This window comes from Psittacula echo (assembly GCF_963264785.1).
Source record: "Psittacula echo genome assembly, chromosome: 7".
Taxonomy (NCBI): domain Eukaryota; kingdom Metazoa; phylum Chordata; class Aves; order Psittaciformes; family Psittacidae; genus Psittacula; species Psittacula echo.
The window spans coordinates 56,099,105-56,111,924 of NC_137740.1; the positions used below are offsets into that span (position 1 = coordinate 56,099,105).

Below are 12,820 nucleotides of genomic sequence, written 5' to 3' on the forward strand. Positions count from 1 at the left end.
ACAGTTCTGTTAGTTTGAGCAGATGTTGCTTTGCACAAACCTGAAAGACTTCAGCGAAGTAGCTCCCAAACCAGCTGTTTTAATGCCCAGAAACAGGGTTAGAAGCTCAAACATTTCAGAACTGTTAAGTCTACCAAATATGCATGGACACTTCAACTTCGTATTGGAGGATGTGTCTTGTTCCTTACTGAGGCTCATTTTATGTCCACTTTGAGTTTGTATGCCCAGCCATATGCAGAACAGGAACTCTGTTCCATGCAAAACCCCCTCAGTGCTGCTGAGGGTTATTTTTCACTTTAGTAAAACCGTGTCAGAATAATTTGCTGTGCTACCGCTCGCAGTCAGTGTCCTCTGGAAATGAAATAAGAATTAAAACAAACAGAATCCCAAATAAAATACTCTGCACTTGCACATTCGCTAGGAATTAAGATTCTTTGGAAATGTCAAGACGGCTAGAAACATCTTCTTACCTGACTGCATAGTCAAGTCCATTTTTTGTGGCTGATACATCAATGGACTGTCTTCATTTAACGGAAGAACACACTTCTGAACAAACCTCTTTCTTGCAGTTTGATTATGAATCTTTTGAGGAGAAATATCAGGATTCCTCTCTTCTCCGAACCTCTTATTTTTCAGGAGTTCTATCAGTGTAAGTGACTGATTTTTTTTTTCATTATGTAGTACTGCTTTTGTTTCATCACATTCATTTAGGAAACTCAGCCCTTCTTCCTCTGATGCAGACACAGATGTATCTTCAGTCTTTAGGCCATTATGGTATGCTTCAAGAGGTATAACATTCTGAGATAAAAAGTCATCATTTGATGCAAATTTCTGAGCAACAAACGGTCTGGGAATAATGCGGCGACTGTTCAAAGCCTTTAGGATTTTTTCATACTTCTCTTCATTCTGCATCATCTCATTCAGAACACAGATTGGAGACTTGTGCGCGTCCCACTTGGTTTTGCCAAGCCTCTTCAGGTGTCCTCGCACATGATTAGACAATCCAATTTTAGTATCGAACCAGCCTCCACAGAGCTGACACGTATGCTCAGAGGAAGTTTCAGACTTCTCAATCGCTACAAAGGAAACAATAATAATGTTTTTTGACAACTATAGGCAGTGAAACATCACAACAGCAAATCACAACGACAAGGGGCTTTACAACAAGATAAAGCAAGTCTTGCTTAGTGCTCAGTAAATCCCTTTGTCCCCTTTACTGTATACCCAAATTAAAAACCGAAATAAAACACAGGACTCCCCCAAACTTACCTTTTCTAACACGTTTAACAGGAGTTCCTGTTCCAGTTCTTTTAAAATGCTGCATTTTGTCACTTGTGGCTATCTGTTCTGGTGAAACAACATGACGGGCTTCATAGCTTAGTCCAGCTCTGTGAAGATGTCCTCTGACATGATTGGACAATCCAACACCTGTTTCAAAGGTTGCTGGACAGTATGGGCAGGACTTCTTTTCAAGCGACAAATCAGTCCAATGGAAAACTGAATTATGCTTTGGCAATGCTGATCCTACGTTTTCTAAATTCTGAGGATCATGCAAATCATGCAGGAAGTTACTACCCTCAGCATCTTCATAATACTCAAAATAAAAGCCATCATTCTGCTCATAACTAAGTGAAGATTTATCACCAGCTTCATGATCTTCCATTTTACCTTTGAAAATGGGGAATAGGTTTACATGCTCCTGATTAATATCACTGTAAGGTTCATCCTCCACAGACTGTGTAGTGTAATCACATAGTTCAACATTATCCCATGAACTTTCATCCTCCGTTTCATAGCTGTCTTTTTTTTCAGCAGAGTTAAGTTTCTGTAAAACAACAACAGTCATTTTATGCAGAAAATCTGGATAGCAATCCAAATCATCTCCTGTAACAGAGCCTTCCCTCTTGGATTCTTTAACCACTCTTTTTACAGCTACACGCCTACGAGCTTTACAGCCTTCTGCCCTTTTGCAATCAAGATTATTTGAATCCATGTCAAAACAATTATTACGGGGACTACTTGATGAGGAAAATAAATGTAAAGAACTGACAGAGTTGGACTCTTCCTTTTTTAAATGCAAAGGATAAGAGCCACTAGATTTTTTAATCATCCTGTAGTTTTCATATTTGTGCCTATACAAATTACTACCACGTGCTTTGACACTAGCTTTCTGCTTTGCTGTTTGATGAAAATACTTAGGTTTCTGGTCAATGCTATTTCTAATCAAAAAGGTCTTGTTTGTGGAATTTAGATTGCACACACTTACAGATGTCTGTGAAACGCTTTTCCGAGCCTTCTGTATCCTGTAGGGCCTCTTGTGAAGTTTTGCGAAGTTACTGGACTGTGAAGTAGAGCCAAAAGATCTTTTGACATCCTGTTTTAAAACAGAGTTCTTTGGAAAAGTAGAAGATTGTTTGATCAACTGTTTTGTCCTGCTACTGAAATCTAAAGATTCTTCTATGATGGTGCCTTTTCTTTTGTCTAGTCTAAGATGGCTACCAAAGGGATCAATGCATGACGCTGGGTGCAAATATTCCATGTGTTTTTTTAAAATGCTTCTAGTTGACGTAGAAAAAGGACACATCTTACACATATATGCTGATGACTTTTTTGAGGATCCTAAATAGGGATCTTTCAAGGACGCCTTTTTCTGTGTTTTCCTCTGGGACATGTCGCTACCGATAATAGAACATTTGACTACTGCTCCATGAGCAATCCCTCGATGGCATTCCAGTTCATTTTCTGTCACAGCCATGAAATTGCATTCCTCACAGCAATAGTATCTTTTATCTTTTTCATGGGTCTTTGCATGCTGCACAAACGTTTTGGGACAATTGGTACCAAATACACACTGTGGGCACTGTAACCGTGCGCTCCTACCCTCATCCTGGAGTTCTTTCAGCTCACGGATTTCTTCCATCAGTTTCTGCCTTCTTTCCTGGTGAATTATCATATGCTTAAGAAGTGAATTGCGATCTCGAAATGTCCTTCCACATTCCCTACACGCATAGGGCCTGGGGACATTGAGATGACGGAAATGACTGTTCCCATCTAAATGGTACATCATATGCCTATGCAGATGTTTCTTCTCCCTAAAATTCACATTGCACTTCGTACAGGGATAAAAGGATGGTTCATCAGTACTGAAAGTGGATGGCGATTCAGATTCATCCTGTTCACACTTATTTTGTAAAGTATTGGTAAGAAAAGTGCTAGTGTGAACAGGAGAAGTATCTTCTGCACAGTTACTAGTAGGACTGTAAATGAGCTGCTGGATAGCATCAACAGCTTCCAGCTCTTCATCTGGGGATTCAGGCTTTACTTTACTCAATGAGTATTTTTGTGGTTCTACCATTTGCAGCTCCTCATTCTGCTCTAAGAAGTCAACATTTAACAGTTTTGATTTACTAGGAATACAACTGGTATCACCAAAACAGTCCTCAGTATAGCGTGTTATTTTACTAACATCCATTTTCCTTTTCCGTTTTTTTTCTAAGCCTACTTTACAGTGAATGGGAGACTTCTCTATTGTGTCTTCATTTGTCATCAGAAACTGGATAAACTCTTTTTGTGGATCCCAGCTGGGATCACATCCCGATCTGAAACCACCTGTACCTGAGGAAATGCCTGTTAATGTATCGACACAATCATCTTTTACTAGTAAATTTTTGTCATCCTCACAAACTTCTACTTGGCCTACTAAAGTGCTATCTACACTATTTCCTACTGATTTCTGTGAATCACAACCAATTGAAGCAGAGGTAGGTAGATTTTTAATGGAATGAGTCAGGTTCTTAGCATGTGCTACATCAGGTAACAAAAATAAAACTTGGTGCTGATTTGATTTCTGTGTTGTACTCTTGGCAGGCAGCTGAAGATCATGAACCACTGTCAAAGTTGAGCAGGAATCTGTGTGATGACCTACAGACTGTCCAGTGGTTAATGAAACACTGCCTTTATTCATGATGGAAGTCTTAGCTGAGGTGGAGTGTGAAACTGGTCCATTAACAGCAGTTCCTCTAGACAAGATAAAGTTTTCGTTAGAAACAGTAGGAGCACCAGTGTGTATAAATAGAGAAGCCTGGCCTCCACTTAAGGCTTTTTCAGATCCATCCCTCGACAGCTCCTCAGGCAGAGTCAACGTATTGTTCTGAAACGTGTCGCTCTCCTGTGGTTTAAGAATGCCACCTTCTTCCTCAGATATGAAATTATCATCACAGAGGATTTCTTCTTCTTCTTTAGCACCAGTGACTTCAGTATTTATCTCTAAATCATCCATATTGCTGGTCTGTCCATTAAGTACATTTACACTAAAAACCAAACAAGAACAGAATCAGGCAATCACAGAAACCAATAATGGTAATTTTAATTGACAGCCTTCTTTATACTGTAATCTAAAAATATGTTTTGCACTTGTTAGAAATGTATTTTTCATTTAGGATATTCAAGATGTGTAAAATAAATCAATACTGCAATTATAAAAATTACATATACATATATTGTATTAATAATCATACAGCAAACTAGCCACTGCCCAGTACCCCAGTTCAAAAGCACCTACATGCAAGCAAGATGGGGGAAATGAGACTGTCAAAGACTTGTGCAAATATATTCTACATATAGATTAACATAAACAGAGTTTAGTTTAGTTCTAGAAGTAAAACAAGTTCGGAGTAAAGGCTACTCAGACACCTATTAGACATTCTAGTGTTTTGTTTGTTTGCTTTTTAAACATACTTCCCTTTAGCACCTACAAAATTAAAATAATCTCTAAGTATCCCAAGGTAGCACTTTTTTTCACAGTGCTTGTATACAACTGACCTGATGCTATACATAAGCCTGAAGAAGTGCTTCCTTTGGTAGTAAAACAGAAAGCTAAGCTGACTTCAAACATCTGATTACTGATAGAGACATAGCAAAGGATCAAACTCACTGAAGAAATCAAGTATCTTCCCATTCCCTTCTTACAAAAGGGCTCTTCTTGCTTTAAAATACGTCAGATCCTGCTTATATTATAAGCCCATTTTGAAATATAATCAAATAAACCAGCACATTTTCAAAGGCGGAGCACTCCCTTTCTACCCCCCCAATTAGAAAGAATTATTTAATTAGGATTTACCTACCAGAAAAAATGTTGAATCCAGAGCGTGACAGTAACACTTTCCATTAGTACTGAGAACTACTACATATTAGTTGCCTCTAGGAGGCCTTGTATGTCTTTCTACAAGTGACTTACATTCATACACAAAAGCATCTACCCAATGCTTAGTGAGCACAAAGGAACTGCCTACACATGAAAATCAGTATACAACAAACTGGAGCGTGAACTTCAGTTCTACCCTGGCATTTACCTCTTATATAGAAACTTAGAACACAGTAAGCATACGACATTAAAACACCCACCCAGGAGCCAGAAACATTCGTATTTTACAGATATCACATATTTTACCCTTAAAGAGTACTACCTGCTTTGGTCTTTTGGGGGATTTGATTCCTGCCATCACATACTTAGTTTCAGTTACTAATTAACATTTTTAATAGATCTCAGTTAAAAGGAGTCATTACCTAGACTCTCTGAATTAAGATGTTACAACTCACAAGTAATATCCATGGCTCCCTGCAATGGTCCTTCATCGAAATTAAGGAAAATCACTCTTGACATCCTTTTTTCCTAAGGAGAGAAAACAACCTGGTTAAACAACACCACTTTCACCTTTATACATCACACTCTAAAATAAATCCAGCATTTGTATTAGCTCTTAAATTCAACATTATGACAGCTATTCACACAACTCAAAGCTAGCTACGCCCTCATGGCAATTCTCTGTTACTGTGCTTGCTTTGTCCACAACTGGCAAAAGGACAAAACCTTTTACCTCCTTTACGTTTGTAAAACCCAAGCCTGAATGCAATACGACTTATTTACAATTTGAAGATAAAATATTGAGATGGGTCATTTTCCACCATAATAAAGACTTCCAATAAGATCACATTCAAAGCTATCACCCTAAAATGGTGATAATGCACCACCCAGCAGGAGTCTTTACATCTCGTACACAAGTTAAAAATGGGCAGTGCAAACGTGCACTAAGAATCAGTAATGCATAAGTCAAAAGAAGTGAAACCTCCAAGGATGCACAACAGCTCCATCAATTTTACAACTGAACAGAGTAAGCTTCACACAGTGCCAGGCAGCAAAGTATAAACATGGTCACAGAAAGTTTAGAAGAAATTTAGTAAGCCAGTTTTGCCTGAAAGATATGTGTTTTCCTTGTTCTATTACTGCAGAGGTAGACAAATATATGCTCAGTCAATTTGAGAGCCTGTATTAGCTTTTGCCAACAGGAAGCAATGTTGCTAACGAAGTGGTAAATTCAGTGTTAATGAGTGGCTTCACTGTTACCACCTCTGAAGTAAAACCTTCCATGTTCCAAGTTCCACCCATCTGTTCTGGTGTGAGGGGTTCAGGGAAAGAACAGACGCTTCCCATTTAAAGCAAGTTCACTGGTACCCCCTGAACAGCAGGGAGGCAAACTGAGAATATCGTGCCTGCTTGGAGACTGCAATTCTCATTATCAGAATGGCTCCTGAAAACTTTTCACAGGTTTATGTGATGAAGACAAAACCATGTCGCTCTTCATACAAAACCATACTGATGCTAAATACTAGTGTTAAAACTTCAATTAAAACAGTGGCTGGGGCACCGTACGATCACCTTGAAACTGAGACTCTCTTCAGAATTATCATGAGCAGTAGCTAAAACATTACACTGTGCAATCTTGTAAGAGACTCGTTTCCATACTGTGTGTTTATGGAGACTGTCGACTATTTCATATGCATCTGATTAGAAGTCTTCTCTGGTAATCAGCTGTTCTACAATCTTTGAATGAAGCCTGAAATGCTTACTGCATCAATAATACCACTAACGTTTTATTAGTTTTCTACTAATTGTCATACTTTTCCAGGTATCAGGGTGGTACAATTCACTGTTTTACATGCATGACAACAAGAAGAAAACAGTTTTAACAGTGTGGTACTAATGAAAGCACATAAAATGACAGTAATTTAGTCTTATGATGACACCGAGCCAAGATGTAATACTTCATTTACGTTATCTATTCCATGTGTAGAAGTTTATGCACGAACAATGACAGGTGCAACTAGACACGTGTAAGGAAGTATTTTGTATAATCCTGTAATTTTGGGGGAAACCTTATGATCTAACTCGTATCACTGAGGAAGTGCAACACCCAAACTGAAACACTACCTAACACAGTAATTAATCCTTCCTTAGCGTATTTGAAAAACTAAACATTGAGATCAAACTTCAAATTTGCTGTCAATAGTGCTTGTCATATCCTCCACGAGGGCAAACATCATACAGTTATTTAAGCACTTTACTGCAATATACCTAAGACACGTGAAATGTAAAAATGGCAATGCTTAAAAAGCCAGCACAAGCACACACAATCCCAGGTTCATACTTTTGAAACACACTTTATCTAAAAGGCCAGGCCAAATTCAATTCAGTTAAGTCAGGTAAGCCTAGAATGACCGTAGTGCAGTTAACAGCGTAATTCCTGGTTTACATGATACACTTTATTATCTAGAAACTATTTCATATTCAAAAGCAGAAAACAATCAATTATTCAGCCAAGACACATTCCACCCCATTTAATTAAGTACTTTTAAATTTACATAATTTTTAATATTGGTTTTCTTCATAAACTATCAGGTTTTAAAATCATAATGAGTTCTACAGATATGACTGCCTGTGGCCAGATAGTCTAAGCATCAAGAAAGTGTGAGGTCAGATCTATCTTCAAGCTGACAGATGAGAATTTAAATGCCTTAAGCTAATCTTATTGTCTCAAAAATCTTGAACATCAGTATTTTTGCAAACTATCAGCACTTGCTATAACACCCTTACTACACTACATCTTGAGGTTACTACAGCAGAAATGAGGTGATAATTGCATATTAACATAATTATTCGGTAATCCCTCTGAGCAAGCTTCCTGGGTCACTCAGTAATTTAGATTAGATGCAACCTTCCTGTCATCAGATCTATGCTGTCCACTTTCTGTTCATTAAGAATTCTTTTTGATAGAAATGTACTTAATTCCATTGTTCTATGTACATTATTAATCGTATTTATTACCAGTAGGTTTACAGCATCTCCAAGTTCTTCTTTCAAAGTGTCAACGTTTGCTACGTAATAGGGTCACACACCAAATTAAGAGTATTGGTTTCATGTACTAGTTCATTAAAGCTTACATTCCAGAGGTACACTGTTGCCTACAAGCAGTTGTAGTTAGACATCTGTCAGTTTCTGCTGCAAAGAAGCCTGCCTTATTTTACAAGGATTTAGAACAGATTTGAAAGCATGCTGGAGCTGAAAAATTAACACGGAAGAAGTTGATTGAGTTTGTGAAAAGCATGAAGTGCTTTTATGTGCTTTGGTATCAGGGTTCTCATTAAATTCATAAAAAAAAGCAAATTAGCTAAAAGAGCAAGTATTAAGTAGGACAACAATTCAGAAACCGTCTCCTAAATGGATTAAATTTAATCAGTCTAGTTAATGAAGAAATACAGAGTCCTTCAGCAGAACTGTCATGAAGGCAAAAATATACTTTTCTTTTGTTAAGTAATTCCTCATAAACCAAATTCTTTAAGCAGATATGTGAATGACCAGGACACTCAAGGGATTATTCAAATATTTAGGAATTGGGAAAGGTCTTTCACGTTTGTACTGTTCCCATTTAGATTTTTCTTCAAGACTTCGTTCCGTAGATAGAGAAAACCAACAAAATCTACAATTTTATCCACAAGCATTCCTGTAATAAAGCTTTCTCAAATGACACATTATATTAAAGGTGATGGAACCAAAGTCACAGATTTTTAGGCATCAAGCAGCATCACTTTCCATACAAGCATATGGTTATTAATATAACTACAGTCTGAGGAGTTCCACTGAACTGAATTATCTTCAATTCACATCCACAGCTGTTCACATGAAAACATAAACTGGAAATTCTCATAGCTAATCAAGACTCTCATATTTTTAAAGCATCAAGAATGCCACACTAAGAAGTTACATTATTCCTAAATAAAGAAACACAAAGTTATTGCCACCCCCAGTCTAACATTTTGCTATACTGTTGAAAGATTCCCTGAGTTGTCACAGCTATGTAGAAGAAATCGACTGAAGAGAAACTCTTGAGTTACAGAGGAGTCATCACACACAAGCAGCCTGTCTTTTCAGGCAGGTTACTCAGGAACAGATCTGAAACACACTTCTCAAAGTTCATTTACCTTCAAAAGCTGTGTATCAGGTACTAAGGAAACAAAATAAACTTCCCTTGAATTTCAGAAACTTTACTTCTGGTCTAAAATGTTAAAAGAGTGATACTTCAACAGCCCACATGTGAAAGGAAGCAGTATAGAACTGAAGAATGAAATTATAGCAGAGAATCCCATTACTGCCACCGACCATTCTTAATCTTATTCCTCTAATATTGATTTGCTTGGGAAAATAAACCAGTTTGTCACAACGGGGTGCATCATGCTAAAATTCAATACTGCAATCAATAAAATAAATTACAATACAATTTAAGGGTCAAAAGAATCAGATGTATGACTTTTAAAAATTACTCGTGGAAGTGCTAACACAGCAGTTTAGGGTGGTTTCATTGGTAGAGACTTCTCAAAGTGAGTTAGGTAATTTCTAAAAGATGCCTACCCAGTACAAAAGAAGCACGACTTTGAATCTGGTAACTGAAGAACAGTCACACATTGTCTAGCAAATCACAGGTTTTCGTAACTTCCCCCAGGACTCCAGAGCCCTGTTCATAGAGGAAAGCCAAGTCCTTAAATCTCCACGTTCCTGCAGCTCTTTGTCTAGTTTGGATTTCTAGTAGTGTGATCCAGTTTGACTCGCAGTGCCATTAGTTTCTACTAAAGATGAGAACTACAGCCTGAGTTTTCCTCAATGCAGACATACATGACCTAGCAGCATTCCAGTAAGAGACACAGAAATGTAAAAAATACAGATTTAATGCTCTGTGATAAAACACACTACTTCTCCCCCAAAATGCACTTTTACATGCAGAGACAATTTATGTCAATCTCACATGCTCACACAATTTTTCTCTCTAAAGAAGCTAAATGTTTGAGAAAACACTTTTCATCCCTTTCACCACCATTACCTGTGTTTTTTAGCCAAACGTATTAAGTTCCAAGTATGGTACTAAAAACTGCTTTTATCCAGACATGATACAAGTAGTTTAGTTTATTAACTACCAGAACTACAAAACAAGAAGGTTTTTCCTCATTATAGTCTGTAAAGAAAAATCCTTATTGTGAGACAGTTTTTTTATATGGCTGCCAAAAAATTAAGGGTTGTGATCAGTGGTACAAAGTATAGCTGGCGGCCAGCAACTGGAGCTATAAACTGGGGTCAGTACTGGTCCAGCACTGTTCAGTATCTTCATTAATGACGTGGATGATGGGGCAGAAGGTACCCTGAGCAAGTCTGCTGATGTAAATGTAAATACATGCATTTCCCAAGTCACACCTCCTTTTCTATTAGTATTTCTACAATTTTGGACTTTCCACAGGATGTATCCTTCTTCTATGTCACAATTTACTTAGATGCCTTCTTAACATGTCACATCTCAGAGGGGACTAAGGATGCTGGATTCTCAGTGTTGGCTTTTCAGGCAAGACAGTAATACTTCCTCCTCACAGAACCCACTCCCACCAGCAATGCTCTGCTGTAGCTTCAGTCACAGTGAGAGACACATTTCACAAAGAGTACATGTTCAGTGCCTTCTTCCAGGCTCATACAGTCCTTACATGGGGCATAATACTAAAATGAAAGACTTGCTGTAATTGCAAGATTCTGGTTTGAAGAAAGAGGAAGTAGTCTCAACATGGAGCCAAATGCTGTCAAATTACTGTGCTATACACTGGAATTATGATTTTCTTTGCAGCAAAGCCAATTTAAAGTACTCCTGCCTTCCTCCACTCCCCCAGGTTCCTTTTTTCACACTTTCAACCATTTCATTATCCAGTTAAAAAAGCTGGGACCCACACGCTGCTGAATCGGCACAGCCAAGAGGCAACAACTATGAGTAACGGCACAGACTTTTAGCAGCTTTCTTGACAGAAAAATCTACTGGGGAATCTTTTCCTAAAACTTAATATTAATAAATGAAAAAGTGAAAATGCAGAGAATATTTCAGAAGGCAAAAAAACTTTGGCAGTCCTCTATTTAACTGCAAAACACATCCTTACGAAGAACACCACCATGAAGCAAATTTTATGTTCTAAAATTACTTTAAGTACACTACTCAATCAAAGTAAAATGCTAGAAGTAAATGTTAGAATAATTCAAGAGGGGAATATTAAATACATCACTTGAGAATAGTATTAACTCAAGAAATAGGCTTAAATTACGTATTAGGCATGATAGCTTGGTTTTTCATAGAGACTTACAAACGCAAATCCTTCCAGTAGGTTAAATAAAAAGTACTCTGATTTCTAAAACACATCACTAACTTTTAGAAATTTTATGACAAATCTACTCCCGCTTAACCTGTAGTTGTACAGAATCAGCCACTTCATCTGCTCAGAAACAAGTGCTTTTGAAGCCAGGTACTGCCACCAAGTGGTGGTGAAATTCTGTATGCAAATCTAATTACTCCCCACGCATAGGGCACACAGAACTGAAAACGTTCCCCTGGCCACCAAGTGTGAGCAATGGTGTATTTAATGTATTTAAAATTCATCAACCAAAGCAAAACCTACAGAATTTTTATATCCAAATCTAAAACTGACTTTCAGTTTAAAACAAAGGTTTTTCCTGCAATTCGGTCTTTTTGTTCAGGCACCTTTTGTGAGAAGCTGGGTAAAGAACTATTTCTTCCAATACAAATCCAATATACAGCAACAAACTGACTCTAATAATTAGCTGCTTTCCGTAACTGTACAAATCCCCAGTCAACTACAACTACAAGCTCACAGAAGTCTTATTTACACCATAGTTCCAAATTTCAGAGAAAGGTGAATTCAGTAACTGAGCAAAAGACTTCTTAAAGTAGAAACATCCAGCTTCTTATTTGGACAAGCTATTCTATGTATTTTAGTTAGCTTGTAAAGATCACAACAGATTGGGAAGGATTTTAGTCAGGTATATTTGACTATTTTTACAGGAATATTTCTCAGTTCATTATATTTTTAGTTACCTGCATGAACTAGTGTCAGTCCTACAGACCACAGATGAAAACTTGCATGAGAACAAAATGATGCTGCACAATGGATTTCCAGTACAGCTTTCTTAAACACAACATTAAGAACAGTTAAACCTGATTTTATTGAGGCAGACCTTTGAAAACCGTTCAACTTTGGAAATATTCTGATGTCCTACTGTATTAAATAAAAGTTGAAATTCTTTTCATTCAGCACAACTTGAAACTTATCTAGTAATTTCTCACGCTTTTTGGCTAGCAACTATTTGCTGTCCATATTTTAATAGCATCACAAATGTTAAGACTTCTTAACTCCTAAAGCATGCTATCTTTCCCAAATATAAAAAGACTACCTGAAATGAACACTCTGTTTTCACTCATTTAATTTAGAACTTTAGTGTAATGAATTACATTAGTGATATTCACTCATCCTTACCAGCAAAGTAGCTCTCATCCTCCTTTATATTCTTTCGGTGATTTTTCACTTTCCTTGATCTTTCAGTGATCAAGGGTTAAAAACCTAGTAAGACTGCAAGGAGCAGTGCCAGGTTACGGCCAAAAAACCATCT

General features: G+C 37.4%; 1 protein-coding gene across 12 annotated transcripts in view; it reads right to left on the minus strand.

The window, feature by feature from the left end:
* ZNF644 (zinc finger protein 644) overlaps nt 1-12,820 on the minus strand; it is a 51,921-nt gene that overhangs the window by 14,021 nt on the left and 25,080 nt on the right. For 4 of the 12 annotated variants that reach the window (XM_080623825.1, XM_080623817.1, XM_080623821.1 and 1 more), the window contains 3 exons: nt 5,566-5,671; nt 1,270-4,310; nt 471-1,076 (listed from right to left, as the gene is read on the minus strand). In XM_080623825.1, coding sequence (XP_080479951.1) covers nt 471-1,076; nt 1,270-4,279 — 3,616 coding nt within the window. In that variant the 5' untranslated portion in view covers nt 4,280-4,310; nt 5,566-5,671. Of the gene's footprint in view, nt 1-40; nt 352-470; nt 1,077-1,269; nt 4,311-5,565; nt 5,672-12,820 lie in introns of those variants that run through there. The other 8 variants (XR_013957451.1, XM_080623827.1, XM_080623826.1 and 5 more) reach the window with 4 other exon arrangements.